This window comes from Salvelinus alpinus, chromosome 25, assembly GCF_045679555.1.
Source record: "Salvelinus alpinus chromosome 25, SLU_Salpinus.1, whole genome shotgun sequence".
Lineage (NCBI taxonomy): Eukaryota > Metazoa > Chordata > Actinopteri > Salmoniformes > Salmonidae > Salvelinus > Salvelinus alpinus.
The window spans coordinates 40,738,793-40,757,943 of NC_092110.1; the positions used below are offsets into that span (position 1 = coordinate 40,738,793).

Below are 19,151 nucleotides of genomic sequence, written 5' to 3' on the forward strand. Positions count from 1 at the left end.
TGGTTTCTCTTGTCATCCCAGACTACTCCACTGTCTCGCTCTACTAGACTTCTGGTTTCTCTTGTCATCCCAGACTACTCCACTATCACACTCTACTAGACTTCTGGTTTCTCTTACCATCCCAGACTACTCCACTGTCACGCTCTACTAGACTTCTAGTTTCTCTTGTCATCCCAGACTACTCCACTGTCTCGCTCTACTAGACTTCTGGTTTCTCTTGTCATCCCAGACTACTCCACTGTCACGCTCTACTAGACTTCTGGTTTCTCTTACCATCCCAGACTACTCCACTGTCACGCTCTACTAGACTTCTGGTTTCTCTTACCATCCCAGACTACTCCACTGTCACGCTCTACTAGACTTCTGGTTTCTCTTACCATCCCAGACTAGTCCACTGTCACGCTCTACTAGACTTCTGGTTTCTCTTACCATCCCAGACTACTCCACTGTCACGCTCTACTAGACTCCTGGTTTCTCTTACCATCCCAGACTAGTCCACTGTTACCATGTGTACTATGTGACAGGCAAAGTCTTTAGCCAAAAATCCGTAGTCATGGTTACATTTTATGTTTGTGTTATTTTTTATGTGTGTGTGTGTGTGTGTGTGTGTGTGTGTGTGTGTGTGTGTGTGTGTGTGTGTGTGTGTGTGTGTGTGTGTGTGTGTGTGTGTTCCATAGGTGATGTGCGTCGGACACATCATGTGAGTGTGCTGGCATCGGTGTCCGTGTGTGTAATGTAAATATGTGTGTGTTTTATGTTATTGTGTGTGTGTGTGTCTTATGTAAATATGTGTGTGTGTTTTATGTTATTGTGTGTGTTATGATATGTATGTTAAAGGGTACTGTGTGTACAGTGTGTTCTACTCTGTGTTAAAGGGTACTGTGTGTACAGTATGTTCTACTCTATGTTAAAGGATACTGTGTGTACATTATGTTCTACTCTGTGTTGGAGTGTACTGTATGTACAGTATATTCTACTCTATGTTAAAGGGTACTGTGTGTACAGTATGTTCTACTCTATGTTAAAGGATACTGTGTGTACATTATGTTCTACTCTGTGTTGGAGTGTACTGTATGTACAGTATATTCTACTCTATGTTAAAGGGTACTGTGTACAGTATGTTCTACTCTGTGTTGGAGGGTACTGTGTGTACAGTATGTTCTACTCTGTGTTGGAGGGTACTGTGTGTACAGTATATTCTACTCTATGTTAAAGGATACTGTGTGTACATTATGTTCTACTCTGTGTTGGAGTGTACTGTATGTACAGTATATTCTACTCTATGTTAAAGGGTACTGTGTGTACAGTATGTTCTACTCTATGTTAAAGGATACTGTGTGTACATTATGTTCTACTCTGTGTTGGAGTGTACTGTATGTACAGTATATTCTACTCTATGTTAAAGGGTACTGTGTACAGTATGTTCTACTCTGTGTTGGAGGGTACTGTGTGTACAGTATGTTCTACTCTGTGTTGGAGGGTACTGTGTGTACAGTATATTCTACTCTATGTTAAAGGATACTGTGTGTACATTATGTTCTACTCTGTGTTGGAGGGTACTGTGTGTACAGTATGTTCTACTCTGTGTTGGAGGGTACTGTGTGTACAGTATATTCTACTCTATGTTAAAGGATACTGTGTGTACAGTATGTTCTACTCCACCGCTTTTCAACCACATGTTGATTATCTCCAGCACAATACCAGTGTCTGCATATGTGAAAATGGCACATTTACAAGTATTTGTAGAAATGTTTTATAAAAAATGTAAAAGTTCTACCCGATGACATCTTCAGAAGTGTAAATATTTTTTAAACATTGTTTGGAACACTATGAGATTTGCAGCAAGAAACGACCTTCCCTCTGGCTGGAAACGACCTTCCCTCTGGCTGGAAACGACCTTCCCTCTGGCTGGAAAATACATTCCCTCTGGCTGGAAAATACATTCCCTCTGGCTACCTTCCCTCTGGCTGGAAACGACCTTCCCTCTGGCTGGAAACGACCTTCCCTCTGGCTGGAAAATACATTCCCTCTGGCTGGAAAATACATTCCCTCTGGCTGGAAAATACATTCCCTCTGGCTGGAAACGACCTTCCCTCTGGCTGGAAAATACCTTCCCTCTGACTACCTTCCCTCTGGCTGGAAAATACCTTCCCTCTGGCTGGAAAATACCTTCCCTCTGGCTGGAAAATACCTTCCCTCTGGCTGGAAAATACCTTCCCTCTGGCTAACTTCCCTCTGGCTGGAAAATACCTTCCCTCTGGCTAACTTCCCTCTGGCTGGAAACTACCTTCCCTCTGGCTGGAAACTACCTTCCCTCTGGCTGGAAACGACCTTCCCTCTGGCTAACTTCCCTCTGGCTGGAAACTACCTTCCCTCTGGCTGGATACGACCTTCCCTCTGGCTGGAAACGACCTTCCCTCTGGCTGGAAACGACCTTCCCTCTGGCTGGAAACGACCTTCCCTCTGGCTGGAAACGACCTTCCCTCTGGCTGGAAACGACCTTCCCTCTGGCTGGAAACTCGTTGCAGGTTTCTTACTTTAGATCCTACCCTGTGATGTCACAGAAAAGCCTTTTTCAGGACCTCTCTGATCTTTTTAACCACAGATCATAGAAACACACCTTTTTTAAATAGATACTGATATTGTGCTGGAGATAATGAATAGCAGGTTGAAAATTGGTTGAACTGTCCTTTAATATGTGTTTGTTGTAAAAGTGTAATTAAAAATATAATTTTAACAGACACTTTTATCCAAAGCATATATATATACGGTACCAGTCAACAATTTGGACACACTTAATCATTCAAGGGTTTTTCTTTATTTTTACTGTTTTCTACATTGTAGAATAATAGTGAAGACATCAAAACTATGAAATAACACATATGGAATCATGTAGTAACCAAAAAAGTGTTAAAAAAATATCTAAATATATTTGAGATTCTTCAAAGTAGCCACCCTTTGCCTTGATGACAGCTTTGCACGTTCTCTCAACCAGCTTCATGAGGTAGTCACCTGGAATGCATTGGCTGGGTGTGTCTGGGTGTGTGTATTCTCTAGGTGACCTGTGTGGGCCACATCATAGGAGCGGTAGTAGCAGACACTCAGGCTCACGCTCAGAGAGCAGCCAAGGCCGTGAGGATCACCTACCAAGAACTACAGCCTGTAATCATCACCATACAGGATGCCATTACACACCAGTCCTTCTTCCAGCCTGTTAGAACCATCCAGAGAGGAGACCTGGACCAGGGGTTCACACAGGCTGACCACATTCTGGAGGGTGAGTGTGTTGGTGTGAGTAGGTGTGTGTGTGTGTGTGTGTGTGTGTGTGTTTGAGTCTGTGTGTGTGTGTGTGTGTGTGTTTGTGTGTGTGTGGGTGAGTTTGTCTATGTGAGGGTGAGTTTGTGTATGTGAGGGTGAGTGTGTGAGGATGAGTGTGTGTGTGTGTGTGTGTGTGTGTGTGTGTGTGTGTGTGATCATGTGTCTGTATTACCAGGTGAGATGCATATGGGAGGGTGTGTGTGTGTGAGGGTGTGTGTGATCATGTGTCTGTGTTACCAGGTGAGATGCATATGGGAGGGTGTGTGTGTGTGATCATGTGTCTGTATTACCAGGTGAGATGCATATTGGAGGGTGTGTGTGTGTGATCATGTGTCTGTATTACCAGGTGAGATGCATATTGGAGGGTGTGTGTGTGTGATCATGTGTCTGTATTACCAGGTGAGATGCATATTGGAGGGTGTGTGTGTGTGATCATGTGTCTGTATTACCAGGTGAGATGCATATTGGAGGGTGTGTGTGTGTGATCATGTGTCTGTATTACCAGGTGAGATGCATATGGGAGGGTGTGTGTGTGTGTGATCATGTGTCTGTATTACCAGGTGAGATGCATATTGGAGGGTGTGTGTGTGTGATCATGTGTCTGTATTACCAGGTGAGATGCATATGGGAGGGTGTGTGTGTGTGTGATCATGTGTCTGTATTACCAGGTGAGATGCATATTGGAGGGTGTGTGTGTGTGATCATGTGTCTGTATTACCAGGTGAGATGCATATTGGAGGGTGTGTGTGTGTGATCATGTGTCTGTATTACCAGGTGAGATGCATATTGGAGGGTGTGTGTGTGTGATCATGTGTCTGTATTACCAGGTGAGATGCATATTGGAGGGTGTGTGTGTGTGATCATGTGTCTGTATTACCAGGTGAGATGCATATTGGAGGGTGTGTGTGTGTGATCATGTGTCTGTATTACCAGGTGAGATGCATATGGGAGGGTGTGTGTGTGTGATCATGTGTCTGTATTACCAGGTGAGATGCATATGGGAGGCCAGGAACACTTCTACCTGGAGACCAACGTTACTGTAGCTGTACCTAAAGGAGAGGATGGAGAGATGGAGCTGTTTGTCTCTACTCAGTCTGCTACCAAAACCCAGGTACACACACACACACACACACACACACACACACACACACACACACACACACACACACACACACACACACACACACACACACACACACACAGGCTTGTGCAGCACCTTGTGAGGACATACATTTCAATCCCATTCAAAATCCTATTTTCCTTAACCCCTAACCCTAACCTTAACCCAAAAACCTAACCTTAACCCTAGCTCCTAACCCTAAAACTAACCCTAACCTTATTTTAACCTTAACCCTAAAACCCCTAGAAATTTGACCTTGTGGGTACCAACAAAATGTTCCCAGCTGGTCAACAACAAACATTTTTTTACTATTCTTGTGGGGACTTCTAGTCCCCACAAGTATAGTTAAACACGTCCACGTCCACTCAAACTGTCTGTCTCTGTCTCTGTCTCTGTCTCTGTCTCTGTCTCTCTCTCTGTCTCTGTCTCTGTCTCTGTCTCTGTCTCTCTCTCTGTCTCTCTCTCTGTCTCTGTCTCTGTCTCTCTCTCTGTCTCTGTCTCTGTCTCTGTCTCTGTCTCTCTCTCTGTCTCTGTCTCTCTCTCTGTCTCTGTCTCTGTCTCTCTCTCTGTCTCTGTCTCTCTCTCTGTCTCTGTCTCTGTCTCTGTCTCTGTCTCTGTCTCTCTCTCTGTCTCTGTCTCTGTCTCTGTCTCTGTCTCTGTCTCTGTCTCTCTCTCTGTCTCTGTCTCTGTCTCTGTCTCTGTCTCTCTCTCTGTCTCTGTCTCTGTCTCTGTCTCTGTCTCTGTCTCTGTCTCTCTTTCTAGTCTCTGGTAGCTAAGGCGTTGGGTGTCCCGGCCAGTAGAGTGGTGATCAGAGTGAAGAGGATGGGAGGAGGATTCGGAGGGAAGGAGAGCAGGTCCACCATCCTGTCTACCGTGGTCGCTGTGGCCGCTCAGAAGTAAGATGACGCACAAACGTAGATCACTCCAGATTCGTTTTTTGTAGGTCCACAAGACGTCGGGAGACACAGTCCAGAGCAACAAAACTGTCTAGAGCAACAGAAATGGGTGCCAGGAGCTTGGATTGAACCGGGGTCTATAAAATGAGTGTCAGCTACAAAACTAAACTGTGGAGTTGTTTTTCTGATCTTAACCAATCAGAATGCCTGAATTGAATTAGCACTATTCTAAACCCTAACCAATTGGAGTTCATGTCTGATTGTTAACCAATTGGAATTAATGTCTGATTGTTAACCAATTGGAATTAATGCCTTTCTGTTTTACTTAACAAAGTTGGAATTAATGTCTAAACAAGTTCAGTCAAAACCGGCCACTAGGGGTTTGGATTGGTCTGCCATGTAACACACTTCTGTCTATAATATGAGCTGGTCAGTATGTGTAGGTAATCCTGTCTATAATATGAGCTGGTCAGTATGTGTAGGTAATCCTGTCTATAATATGAGCTGGTCAGTATGTGTAGGTAATCCTGTCTATAATATGAGCTGGTCAGTATGTGTAGGTAATCCTGTCTATAATATGAGCTGGTCAGTATGTGTAGGTAATCCTGTCTATAATATGAGCTGGTCAGTATGTGTAGGTAATCCTGTCTATAATATGAGCTGGTCAGTATGTGTAGGTAATCCTGTCTATAACATGAGCTGGTCAGTATGTGTAGGTAATCCTGTCTATAACATGAGCTGGTCAGTATGTGTAGGTAATCCTGTCTATAATATGAGCTGGTCAGTATGTGTAGGTAATCCTGTCTATAATATGAGCTGGTCAGTATGTGAAGGTAATCCTGTCTATAATATGAGCTGGTCAGTATGTGTAGGTAATCCTGTCTATAATATGAGCTGGTCAGTATGTGTAGGTAATCCTGTCTATAATATGAGCTGGTCAGTATGTGTAGGTAATCCTGTCTATAATATGAGCTGGTCAGTATGTGTAGGTAATCCTGTCTATAATATGAGCTGGTCAGTATGTGTAGGTAATCCTGTCTATAATATGAGCTGGTCAGTATGTGTAGGTAATCCTGTCTATAATATGAGCTGGTCAGTATGTGTAGGTAATCCTGTCTATAACATGAGCTGGTCAGTATGTGTAGGTAATCCTGTCTATAACATGAGCTGGTCAGTATGTGTAGGTAATCCTGTCTATAATATGAGCTGGTCAGTATGTGTAGGTAATCCTGTCTATAACATGAGCTGGTCAGTATGTGTAGGTAATCCTGTCTATAACATGAGCTGGTCAGTATGTGTAGGTAATCCTGTCTATAACATGAGCTGGTCAGTATGTGTAGGTAATCCTGTCTATAATATGAGCTGGTCAGTATGTGTAGGTAATCCTGTCTATAATATGAGCTGGTCAGTATGTGTAGGTAATCCTGTCTATAATATGAGCTGGTCAGTATGTGTAGGTAATCCTGTCTATAACATGAGCTGGTCAGTATGTGAAGGTAATCCTGTCTATAATATGAGCTGGTCAGTATGTGTAGGTAATCCTGTCTATAATATGAGCTGGTCAGTATGTGTAGGTAATCCTGTCTATAACATGAGCTGGTCAGTATGTGTAGGTAATCCTGTCTATAACATGAGCTGGTCAGTATGTGTAGGTAATCCTGTCTATAACATGAGCTGGTCAGTATGTGTAGGTAATCCTGTCTATAACATGAGCTGGTCAGTATGTGTAGGTAATCCTGTCTATAATATGAGCTGGTCAGTATGTGAAGGTAATCCTGTCTATAATATGAGCTGGTCAGTATGTGAAGGTAATCCTGTCTATAATATGAGCTGGTCAGTATGTGAAGGTAATCCTGTCTATAACATGAGCTGGTCAGTATGTGAAGGTAATCCTGTCTATAACATGAGCTGGTCAGTATGTGTAGGTAATCCTGTCTATAACATGAGCTGGTCAGTATGTGTAGGTAATCCTGTCTATAATATGAGCTGGTCAGTATGTGTAGGTAATCCTGTCTATAATATGAGCTGGTCAGTATGTGTAGGTAATCCTGTCTATAATATGAGCTGGTCAGTATGTGTAGGTAATCCTGTCTATAATATGAGCTGGTCAGTATGTGTAGGTAATCCTGTCTATAATATGAGCTGGTCAGTATGTGTAGGTAATCCTGTCTATAATATGAGCTGGTCAGTATGTGTAGGTAATCCTGTCTATAATATGAGCTGGTCAGTATGTGTAGGTAATCCTGTCTATAATATGAGCTGGTCAGTATGTGTAGGTAATCCTGTCTATAATATGAGCTGGTCAGTATGTGAAGGTAATCCTGTCTATAATATGAGCTGGTCAGTATGTGTAGGTAATCCTGTCTATAATATGAGCTGGTCAGTATGTGTAGGTAATCCTGTCTATAATATGAGCTGGTCAGTATGTGAAGGTAATCCTGTCTATAATATGAGCTGGTCAGTATGTGAAGGTAATCCTGTCTATAACATGAGCTGGTCAGTATGTGTAGGTAATCCTGTCTATAATATGAGCTGGTCAGTATGTGTAGGTAATCCTGTCTATAATATGAGCTGGTCAGTATGTGAAGGTAATCCTGTCTATAATATGAGCTGGTCAGTATGTGTAGGTAATCCTGTCTATAATATGAGCTGGTCAGTATGTGAAGGTAATCCTGTCTATAATATGAGCTGGTCAGTATGTGTAGGTAATCCTGTCTATAATATGAGCTGGTCAGTATGTGTAGGTAATCCTGTCTATAATATGAGCTGGTCAGTATGTGTAGGTAATCCTGTCTATAATATGAGCTGGTCAGTATGTGTAGGTAATCCTGTCTATAATATGAGCTGGTCAGTATGTGTAGGTAATCCTGTCTATAATATGAGCTGGTCAGTATGTGTAGGTAATCCTGTCTATAATATGAGCTGGTCAGTATGTGTAGGTAATCCTGTCTATAATATGAGCTGGTCAGTATGTGAAGGTAATCCTGTCTATAATATGAGCTGGTCAGTATGTGAAGGTAATCCTGTCTATAATATGAGCTGGTCAGTATGTGTAGGTAATCCTGTCTATAATATGAGCTGGTCAGTATGTGTAGGTAATCCTGTCTATAATATGAGCTGGTCAGTATGTGTAGGTAATCCTGTCTATAATATGAGCTGGTCAGTATGTGAAGGTAATCCTGTCTATAATATGAGCTGGTCAGTATGTGTAGGTAATCCTGTCTATAATATGAGCTGGTCAGTATGTGTAGGTAATCCTGTCTATAATATGAGCTGGTCAGTATGTGTAGGTAATCCTGTCTATAATATGAGCTGGTCAGTATGTGAAGGTAATCCTGTCTATAATATGAGCTGGTCAGTATGTGTAGGTAATCCTGTCTATAACATGAGCTGGTCAGTATGTGTAGGTAATCCTGTCTATAACATGAGCTGGTCAGTATGTGTAGGTAATCCTGTCTATAATATGAGCTGGTCAGTATGTGTAGGTAATCCTGTCTATAACATGAGCTGGTCAGTATGTGAAGGTAATCCTGTCTATAATATGAGCTGGTCAGTATGTGTAGGTAATCCTGTCTATAATATGAGCTGGTCAGTATGTGTAGGTAATCCTGTCTATAATATGAGCTGGTCAGTATGTGTAGGTAATCCTGTCTATAATATGAGCTGGTCAGTATGTGTAGGTAATCCTGTCTATAATATGAGCTGGTCAGTATGTGTAGGTAATCCTGTCTATAATATGAGCTGGTCAGTATGTGTAGGTAATCCTGTCTATAATATGAGCTGGTCAGTATGTGTAGGTAATCCTGTCTATAATATGAGCTGGTCAGTATGTGAAGGTAATCCTGTCTATAATATGAGCTGGTCAGTATGTGAAGGTAATCCTGTCTATAATATGAGCTGGTCAGTATGTGTAGGTAATCCTGTCTATAATATGAGCTGGTCAGTATGTGTAGGTAATCCTGTCTATAATATGAGCTGGTCAGTATGTGTAGGTAATCCTGTCTATAATATGAGCTGGTCAGTATGTGTAGGTAATCCTGTCTATAATATGAGCTGGTCAGTATGTGAAGGTAATCCTGTCTATAATATGAGCTGGTCAGTATGTGTAGGTAATCCTGTCTATAATATGAGCTGGTCAGTATGTGTAGGTAATCCTGTCTATAATATGAGCTGGTCAGTATGTGTAGGTAATCCTGTCTATAATATGAGCTGGTCAGTATGTGAAGGTAATCCTGTCTATAATATGAGCTGGTCAGTATGTGAAGGTAATCCTGTCTATAACATGAGCTGGTCAGTATGTGTAGGTAATCCTGTCTATAACATGAGCTGGTCAGTATGTGTAGGTAATCCTGTCTATAATATGAGCTGGTCAGTATGTGTAGGTAATCCTGTCTATAACATGAGCTGGTCAGTATGTGAAGGTAATCCTGTCTATAATATGAGCTGGTCAGTATGTGAAGGTAATCCTGTCTATAATATGAGCTGGTCAGTATGTGAAGGTAATCCTGTCTATAATATGAGCTGGTCAGTATGTGAAGGTAATCCTGTCTATAATATGAGCTGGTCAGTATGTGAAGGTAATCCTGTCTATAATATGAGCTGGTCAGTATGTGTAGGTAATCCTGTCTATAATATGAGCTGGTCAGTATGTGTAGGTAATCCTGTCTATAATATGAGCTGGTCAGTATGTGTAGGTAATCCTGTCTATAATATGAGCTGGTCAGTATGTGTAGGTAATCCTGTCTATAACATGAGCTGGTCAGTATGTGTAGGTAATCCTGTCTATAATATGAGCTGGTCAGTATGTGAAGGTAATCCTGTCTATAATATGAGCTGGTCAGTATGTGAAGGTAATCCTGTCTATAATATGAGCTGGTCAGTATGTGTAGGTAATCCTGTCTATAATATGAGCTGGTCAGTATGTGAAGGTAATCCTGTCTATAATATGAGCTGGTCAGTATGTGAAGGTAATCCTGTCTATAATATGAGCTGGTCAGTATGTGTAGGTAATCCTGTCTATAATATGAGCTGGTCAGTATGTGAAGGTAATCCTGTCTATAATATGAGCTGGTCAGTATGTGTAGGTAATCCTGTCTATAACATGAGCTGGTCAGTATGTGTAGGTAATCCTGTCTATAATATGAGCTGGTCAGTATGTGTAGGTAATCCTGTCTATAATATGAGCTGGTCAGTATGTGTAGGTAATCCTGTCTATAATATGAGCTGGTCAGTATGTGTAGGTAATCCTGTCTATAATATGAGCTGGTCAGTATGTGTAGGTAATCCTGTCTATAATATGAGCTGGTCAGTATGTGAAGGTAATCCTTTCTAACGTGGCTTTTTTGAAAGACGTCACGTAGTAGAACTGCATTTGTTGCTCTCCACTTTCTGGAGGACTGAGTTTTGAAATCAGTGGAATTAGAGTATGATAGCTAAGGAGATGGAGAAAATACAGCGAGCGCTAGTACAATGAAGTAGGCTTGAGATTTGCTAGGACTTTGTGGACGGGGATGGTGGATGAGAGTAATCCGCGGACTCCGGGTCCAAGGTCAGCATGTTAAATACAAAAGCTGAAGAACGCATGCACATCCAGGTACGTTTTTTCAGGTGCTGGAGTTGTAGGTGAATTCATGAAAGAACAGAAAGAAAAACACATTACGCTGCTGTAGAATGTTAAATCCCACTGATAGTCACTGCTGTAGAATGTTAAATCCCACTGATAGTCACTGTTGTAGAATGTTAAATCCCACTGATAGTCACTGTTGTAGAATGTTAAATCCCACTGATAGTCACTGCTGTAGAATGTTAAATCCCACTGATAGTCACTGCTGTAGAATGTTAAATCCCACTGATAGTCACTGCTGTAGAATGTTAAATCCCACTGATAGTCACTGCTGTAGAATGTTAAATCCCACTGATAGTCACTGCTGTAGAATGTTAAATCCCACTGATAGTCACTGCTGTAGAATGTTAATTCCCACTGATAGTCACTGCTGTAGAATGTTAAATCCCACTGATAGTCACTGCTGTAGAATGTTAAATCCCACTGATAGTCACTGCTGTAGAATGTTAAATCCCACTGATAGTCACTGTTGTAGAATGTTAAATCCCACTGATAGTCACTGCTGTAGAATGTTAAATCCCACTGATAGTCACTGCTGTAGAATGTTAAATCCCACTGATAGTCACTGCTGTAGAATGTTAAATCCCACTGATAGTCACTGCTGTAGAATGTTAAATCCCACTGATAGTCACTGCTGTAGAATGTTAAATCCCACTGATAGTCACTGCTGTAGAATGTTAAATCCCACTGATAGTCACTGCTGTAGAATGTTAAATCCCACTGATAGTCACTGCTGTAGAATGTTAAATCCCACTGATAGTCACTGCTGTAGAATGTTAAATCCCACTGATAGTCACTGCTGTAGAATGTTAAATCCCACTGATAGTCACTGCTGTAGAATGTTAAATCCCACTGATAGTCACTGCTGTAGAATGTTAAATCCCACTGATAGTCACTGCTGTAGAATGTTAAATCCCACTGATAGTCACTGCTGTAGAATGTTAAATCCCACTGATAGTCACTGCTGTAGAATGTTAAATCCCACTGATAGTCACTGCTGTAGAATGTTAAATCCCACTGATAGTCACTGCTGTAGAATGTTAAATCCCACTGATAGTCACTGCTGTAGAATGTTAAATCCCACTGATAGTCACTGCTGTAGAATGTTAAATCCCACTGATAGTCACTGCTGTAGAATGTTAAATCCCACTGATAGTCACTGCTGTAGAATGTTAAATCCCACTGATAGTCACTGCTGTAGAATGTTAAATCCCACTGATAGTCACTGCTGTAGAATGTTAAATCCCACTGATAGTCACTGCTGTAGAATGTTAAATCCCACTGATAGTCACTGCTGTAGAATGTTAAATCCCACTGATAGTCACTGCTGTAGAATGTTAAATCCCACTGATAGTCACTGCTGTATAATGTTAAATCCCACTGATAGTCACTGCTGTAGAATGTTAAATCCCACTGATAGTCACTGCTGTAGAATGTTAAATCCCACTGATAGTCACTGCTGTAGAATGTTAAATCCCATTGATAGTCACTGCTGTAGAATGTTAAATCCCACTGATAGTCACTGCTGTAGAATGTTAAATCCCACTGATAGTCACTGCTGTAGAATGTTAAATCCCACTGATAGTCACTGCTGTAGAATGTTAAATCCCACTGATAGTCACTGCTGTAGAATGTTAAATCCCACTGATAGTCACTGCTGTAGAATGTTAAATCCCACTGATAGTCACTGCTGTAGAATGTTAAATCCCACTGATAGTCACTGCTGTAGAATGTTAAATCCCACTGATAGTCACTGCTGTAGAATGTTAAATCCCACTGATAGTCACTGCTGTAGAATGTTAAATCCCACTGATAGTCACTGCTGTAGAATGTTAAATCCCACTGATAGTCACTACTGTAGAATGTTAAATCCCACTGATGGGATTGATGTTTGGAGAAATGTGGAAAAAAATTGAATTTCGCAGTGAGACTGAGAGGTTGTTGTTTATGCACACACTCGGGCGCACACACCCACAAAAGCATGCAAACGTACAGTACACACACACACACACACACACACACACACACACACACACACACACTCACACACACACACAACACACACACTCTTCATAACTGAAACTCTCTTTGTGTGTGTGTGTGTTGTGTTGTGTTAGGTTGAAGAGGCCAGTGAGATGTATGTTGGATAGAGATGAAGACATGCTGGTGACGGGGGGACGACACCCCTTCTATGGACGTTACAAGGTAGGACATGCCTGCACACACACACATTCACACACACACATGCATACACACACACACACACACACACACACACACACACAGACACAAAACACAGAAAACAAGTATTTTGAATTATTTTATTTATTAATTTTCTATGCAAATTTCAATTTACTTTAGGATGTGATATTCAGAGCTTGAGAAGACTAAACCTGTCATGTTTCAGGACTATAAAGCCAATTGAACGGTTGGCTTCCTCATGAATAGGCTACCACAGGGATTGGCTACCACAGGGATTGGCTACCACAGGGATAGGCTACCACAGGGATAGGCTACCACAGGGATAGGCTACCACAGGGATAGGCTACCACAGGGATAGGCTACCACAGGGATAGGCTACCACAGGGATAGGCTACCACAGGGATTGGCTACCACAGGGATTGGCTACCACAGGGATTGGCTACCACAGGGATTGGCTACCACAGGGATTGGCTACCACAGGGATAGGCTACCACAGGGATTGGCTACCACAGGGATAGGCTACCACAGGGATAGGCTACCACAGGGATTGGCTACCACAGGGATTGGCTACCACAGGGATAGGCTACCACAGGGATTGGCTACCACAGGGATTGGCTACCACAGGGATAGGCTACCACAGGGATTGGCTACCACAGGGATTGGCTACCACAGGGATAGGCTACCACAGGGATAGGCTACCACAGGGATTGGCTACCACAGGGATAGGCTACCACAGGGATTGGCTACCACAGGGATTGGCTACCACAGGGATTGGCTACCACAGGGATAGGCTACCACAGGGATTGGCTACCACAGGGATTGGCTACCACAGGGATTGGCTACCACAGGGATTGGCTACCACAGGGATAGTCTACCACAGGGATAGGCTACCACAGGGATTGGCTACCACAGGGATTGGCTACCACAGGGATTGGCTACCACAGGGATTGGCTACCACAGGGATTGGCTACCACAGGGATTGGCTACCACAGGGATAGGCTACCACAGGGATAGGCTACCACAGGGATTGGCTACCACAGGGATTGGCTACCACAGGGATAGGCTACCACAGGGATTGGCTACCACAGGGATTGGCTACCACAGGGATTGGCTACCACAGGGATTGGCTACCACAGGGATAGGCTACCACAGGGATAGGCTACCACAGGGATGTGCTACCACAGGGATAGGCTACCACAGGGATTGGCTACCACAGGGATTGGCTACCACAGGGATTGGCTACCACAGGGATTGGCTACCACAGGGATTGGCTACCACAGGGATAGGCTACCACAGGGATAGGCTACCACAGGGATTGGCTACCACAGGGATTGGCTACCACAGGGATAGGCTACCACAGGGATTGGCTACCACAGGGATAGGCTACCACAGGGATAGGCTACCACAGGGATAGGCTACCACAGGGATTGGCTACCACAGGGATAGGCTACCACAGGGATTGGCTACCACAGGGATTGGCTACCACAGGGATAGGCTACCACAGGGATAGGCTACCACAGGGATTGGCTACCACAGGGATAGGCTACCACAGGGATTGGCTACCACAGGGATTGGCTACCACAGGGATAGGCTACCACAGGGATTGGCTACCACAGGGATTGGCTACCACAGGGATTGGCTACCACTGGGATAGGCTACCACAGGGATTGGCTACCACAGGGATTGGCTACCACAGGGATAGGCTACCACAGGGATTGGCTACCACAGGGATTGGCTACCACAGGGATTGGCTACCACAGGGATAGGCTACCATAGGGATTGGCTACCACAGGGATAGGCTACCACAGGGATTGGCTACCACAGGGATAGGCTACCACAGGGATTGGCTACCACAGGGATTGGCTACCACAGGGATAGGCTACCACAGGGATTGGCTACCACAGGGATTGGCTACCACAGGGATAGGCTACCACAGGGATAGGCTACCACAGGGATAGGCTACCACAGGGATTGGCTACCACAGGGATTGGCTACCACAGGGATAGGCTACCACAGGGATTGGCTACCACAGGGATAGGCTACCACAGGGATTGGCTACCACAGGGATTGGCTACCACAGGGATAGGCTACCACAGGGATTGACTACCACAGGGATAGGCTACCACAGGGATTGGCTACCACAGGGATTGGCTACCACAGGGATAGGCTACCGCAGGGATAGGCTACCGCAGGGATAGGCTACCACAGGGATTGGCTACCACAGGGATTGGCTACCACAGGGATAGGCTACCACAGGGATAGGCTACCACAGGGACCACGGGGATTGGCTACCACATGGATAGTCTACCACAGGGATTGGCTACCACAGGGACCACAGGGATAGTCTACCACAGGGACCACAGGGATAGTCTACCACAGGGACCACGGGGATTGGCTACCACAGGGATAGTCTACCACAGGGATAGGCTACCACAGGGACCACAGGGATAGGCTACCACAGGGACCACAGGGATAGGCTACCACAGGGATAGTCTAACACAGGGATAGGCTACCACAGGGACCACCGGGATAGGCTACCACAGGGACCACCGGGATAGGCTACCACAGGGACCACAGGGATAGGCTACCACAGGGATAGGCTACCACAGGGATAGGCTTCCTCATGAATAGTCTACCACAGGGATAGGCTACCATACCATAGTGCATTGATAGGTTACAACAGGGGCACAGTGCATTGTGGTCTGACACTGGTTTTGTTGGTTTGGTCTTTAACTTCCTGTCTGTTAATTCATAAGTGTATATTAACGACAGCATCATAACAGGCGTAACGTGTCACAATTGTTTTTTGAGTTTGTGATTTTTACTACAATCATAACATTTTAATCAGCCTTTTTCTAAGACAACCACTTTGAAGAGTTCCTAAAATAAAGATAAATAAATAAAAGTACAGAAAGAATGTATTTTGATCTGATTGAGTTTTGAGGAGAAGTGGACTAGAGCTCAGTATGGACACACAGATATGCAGAACGTGTGCATCTACAACACACACTGTACAGACCTACAATACTACTACAATACATTGCATGCTGGCTAGTTCATCTACAGTTTTTTGTTTAATACAAATAATGAACACGTGACCTAGTTTTCCTTCCCTGTATATACAGTAGGTAGCTAGCATGCTAGACGCTTACTATGGCTGGAATCTTCATGTAAGCAAGTTTTACTATTTAATCTCTCTCTCTCTCTTTCTGTCCCTTTCTCTCTCTTTCTGTTCCTTTCTCTCCTCTCTCTCTCTCTCTCTCTCTCTCTCTCTCTCTCTCTCTCTCTCTCTCTCTCTCTCTCTCTCTCTTTCTCTTTCTCTTTCTCTCTGTCTCCTCTCTCTCTTTCTCTCTGTCTCTGGCTCTGTCTCTGGCTCGCTTTCGGTCTCTCTCTCTGTCTCTGTCTCTGTCTCTGGCTCGCTTTCGGTCTCTCTCTCTGTCTCTGTCTCTGTCTCTCTGTCTCTCTGTCTCTCTGTCTCTAGGTGGGCTTTATGAAGTCAGGTAAAGTGGTGGCTCTGGAAGTAACCTACTACAGCAACGCAGGAAACTCCATGGACCTCTCTCTCTCAGTGAGTACACACACACACACACACACACACACACACACACACACACACACACACACACACACACACACACACACACACACACACACACACACACACACACACACACACACACAAACAAAACACACACAATTGTTCACAGATCAAGAAAAATCCATGTTATGTTATATCACAGCTTTAATGTTAACTAAGCTCTGTTTTAACTCTCAAACCTCAGTTATACATTCTTAGTATTTCTCTGTCTGTCTGTCTGTCTGCCTGTCTGCCTGTCTGCCTGTCTGCCTGTCTGTCTGCCTGTCTGCCTGTCTGTCTGTCTGTCTGTCTGTCTGTCTGTCTGTCTGTCTGTCTGTCTGTCTGTCTGCCTGTCTGTCTGTCTGCCTGCCTGCCTGCCTGCCTGCCTGTCTGTCTGTCTGTCTGTCTGTCTGTCTGCCTGTCTGCCTGTGTCTGTGTTCTAGATCATGGAGCGTGCGTTGTTCCACATGGAGAACTCTTACAGCATCGCTAACATTAGAGGGCGTGGCTACGTATGTAAGACACACCTCCCGTCCAACACGGCCTTCCGAGGGTTTGGCGGGCCGCAAGGAATGCTGATCGCTGAGAGTTGGATGAGTGACGTAGCTCTGAGCCTCGGGCTGCCCGCTGAACAGGTACACACACACGGACGCACATACTCACAAACGTCTGTCTCGTCTGTGTTTACGAACAGGAATTCACTGTCAATCAGAGTAATATATGTGAGACTTGTCTCAAGTTATTGTTTGTGCGTGTGTGTGTGTGTGTGTTTGTATGTGTGCGTGTGCGTGTGCGTGTGCGTGTGTGTGTGTGTGTGTGTGTGTGTGTGTGTGTGTGTGTGTGTGTGTGTGTGTAGGTACGTCGTCTGAACATGTACATCCAGGGAGAGAGGACTCCCTACAGCCAGATCCTGGATCACATCACCCTGGACCGCTGCTGGGACCAATGTCTGGAGGTATCATCCTTTAACCAACGCAGAGCTGGAGTAGAGACGTACAACAGGTACACACACACACACACGCGCGCGGTCCCACACACACACACACACACGGTCCCACACACACACACACACGGTCCCACACACACACGGTCCCACACACACACGGTCCCACACACACACGGTCCCACACACATGGTTCCACACACACACACGGTCCCACACACACACGGTCCCACACACACACACACGGTCCCACACACACACACAAACACACACACACGCGGTCCCACACACACACACACGGTCCCACACACACACACACGGTCCCACACACACACACACACACGGTCCCACACACACACAGTCCCACACACACACGGTCCCACACACACACGGTCCCACACACACGGTTCCACACACACACACGGTCCCACACACACACGGTCCCACACACACACACACACACACACGGTCCCACACACACACGGTCCCACACACACACACACACACACACACGGTCCCACACACACACGGTCCCACACACACACGGTCCCACACACACGGTCCCACACACACACACACGGTCCCACACACACACGGTTCCACACACACACACGGTCCCACACACACACGGTCCCACACACACACGGTCCCACACACACACGGTCCCACACACACACGGTCCCAAACACACACGGTCCCACACACACACGGTCCCACACACACACGGTCCAACACACACACGGTCCCAAACACACACGGTCCCACACACACACGGTCCAACACACACACGGTCCCACACACACACGGTCCCACACACATACGGTCCCACACACACACGGTCCAACACACCAATCTCCCGAGGATGAGTGATGATTATGACCGGGTCCTCTTCTTCCTATTCAGTCTGGTTTCCATGGTTATTAAAAGGTTCAGTCTGTTAGGCACCAGTGTCTGCGTCATGACGTTCTGTGTGTGTTTAGGGACCACCGTTGGACAAAGCGAGGGCTGTCTGTCGTCCCCACCAAGTTTGGCATCAGCTTCACCGCTCTCTTTCTTAACCAGGTCAGTGTGTGTGTGTGCCTGTGTATGTGTGTGTGTGAATTATGTTGGTTGAGTTGTTTGCGTGTGATCAACATATTTTTATTTGTGTGTACTTTTCAGGCCGGTGCATTGGCTCATATTTACACAGACGGCTCCGTGCTGTTGACTCACGGAGGGACTGAGATGGGACAGGGTCTACACACCAAGATGGTGCAGGTAGGACCCTAACACACCAAGATGGTGCAGGTAGGACCCTAACACACCAAGATGGTGCAGGTAGGACACTAACACACCAAGATGGTGCAGGTAGGACACTAACACACCAAGATGGTGCAGGTAGGACACTAACACACCAAGATGGTGCAGGTAGGACCCTAACACACCAAGATGGTGCAGGTAGGACCCTAACACACCAAGATGGTGCAGGTAGG

The 19,151-nt window shown here is 44.8% G+C and overlaps 1 protein-coding gene across 2 annotated transcripts in view; it reads left to right on the top strand.

Moving 5' to 3' along the window:
• xdh (xanthine dehydrogenase) overlaps positions 1 to 19,151 on the top strand; it is a 68,985-nt gene that overhangs the window by 43,480 nt on the left and 6,354 nt on the right. For both annotated transcript variants that reach the window (XM_071366792.1, XM_071366793.1), the window contains exons 18-26: positions 3,058 to 3,277; positions 4,305 to 4,429; positions 5,201 to 5,334; positions 13,075 to 13,162; positions 16,641 to 16,727; positions 17,180 to 17,371; positions 17,593 to 17,738; positions 18,660 to 18,741; positions 18,841 to 18,936. In XM_071366792.1, coding sequence (XP_071222893.1) covers positions 3,058 to 3,277; positions 4,305 to 4,429; positions 5,201 to 5,334; positions 13,075 to 13,162; positions 16,641 to 16,727; positions 17,180 to 17,371; positions 17,593 to 17,738; positions 18,660 to 18,741; positions 18,841 to 18,936 — 1,170 coding nt within the window. The remainder of the gene's footprint in view (positions 1 to 3,057; positions 3,278 to 4,304; positions 4,430 to 5,200; positions 5,335 to 13,074; positions 13,163 to 16,640; positions 16,728 to 17,179; positions 17,372 to 17,592; positions 17,739 to 18,659; positions 18,742 to 18,840; positions 18,937 to 19,151) is intronic.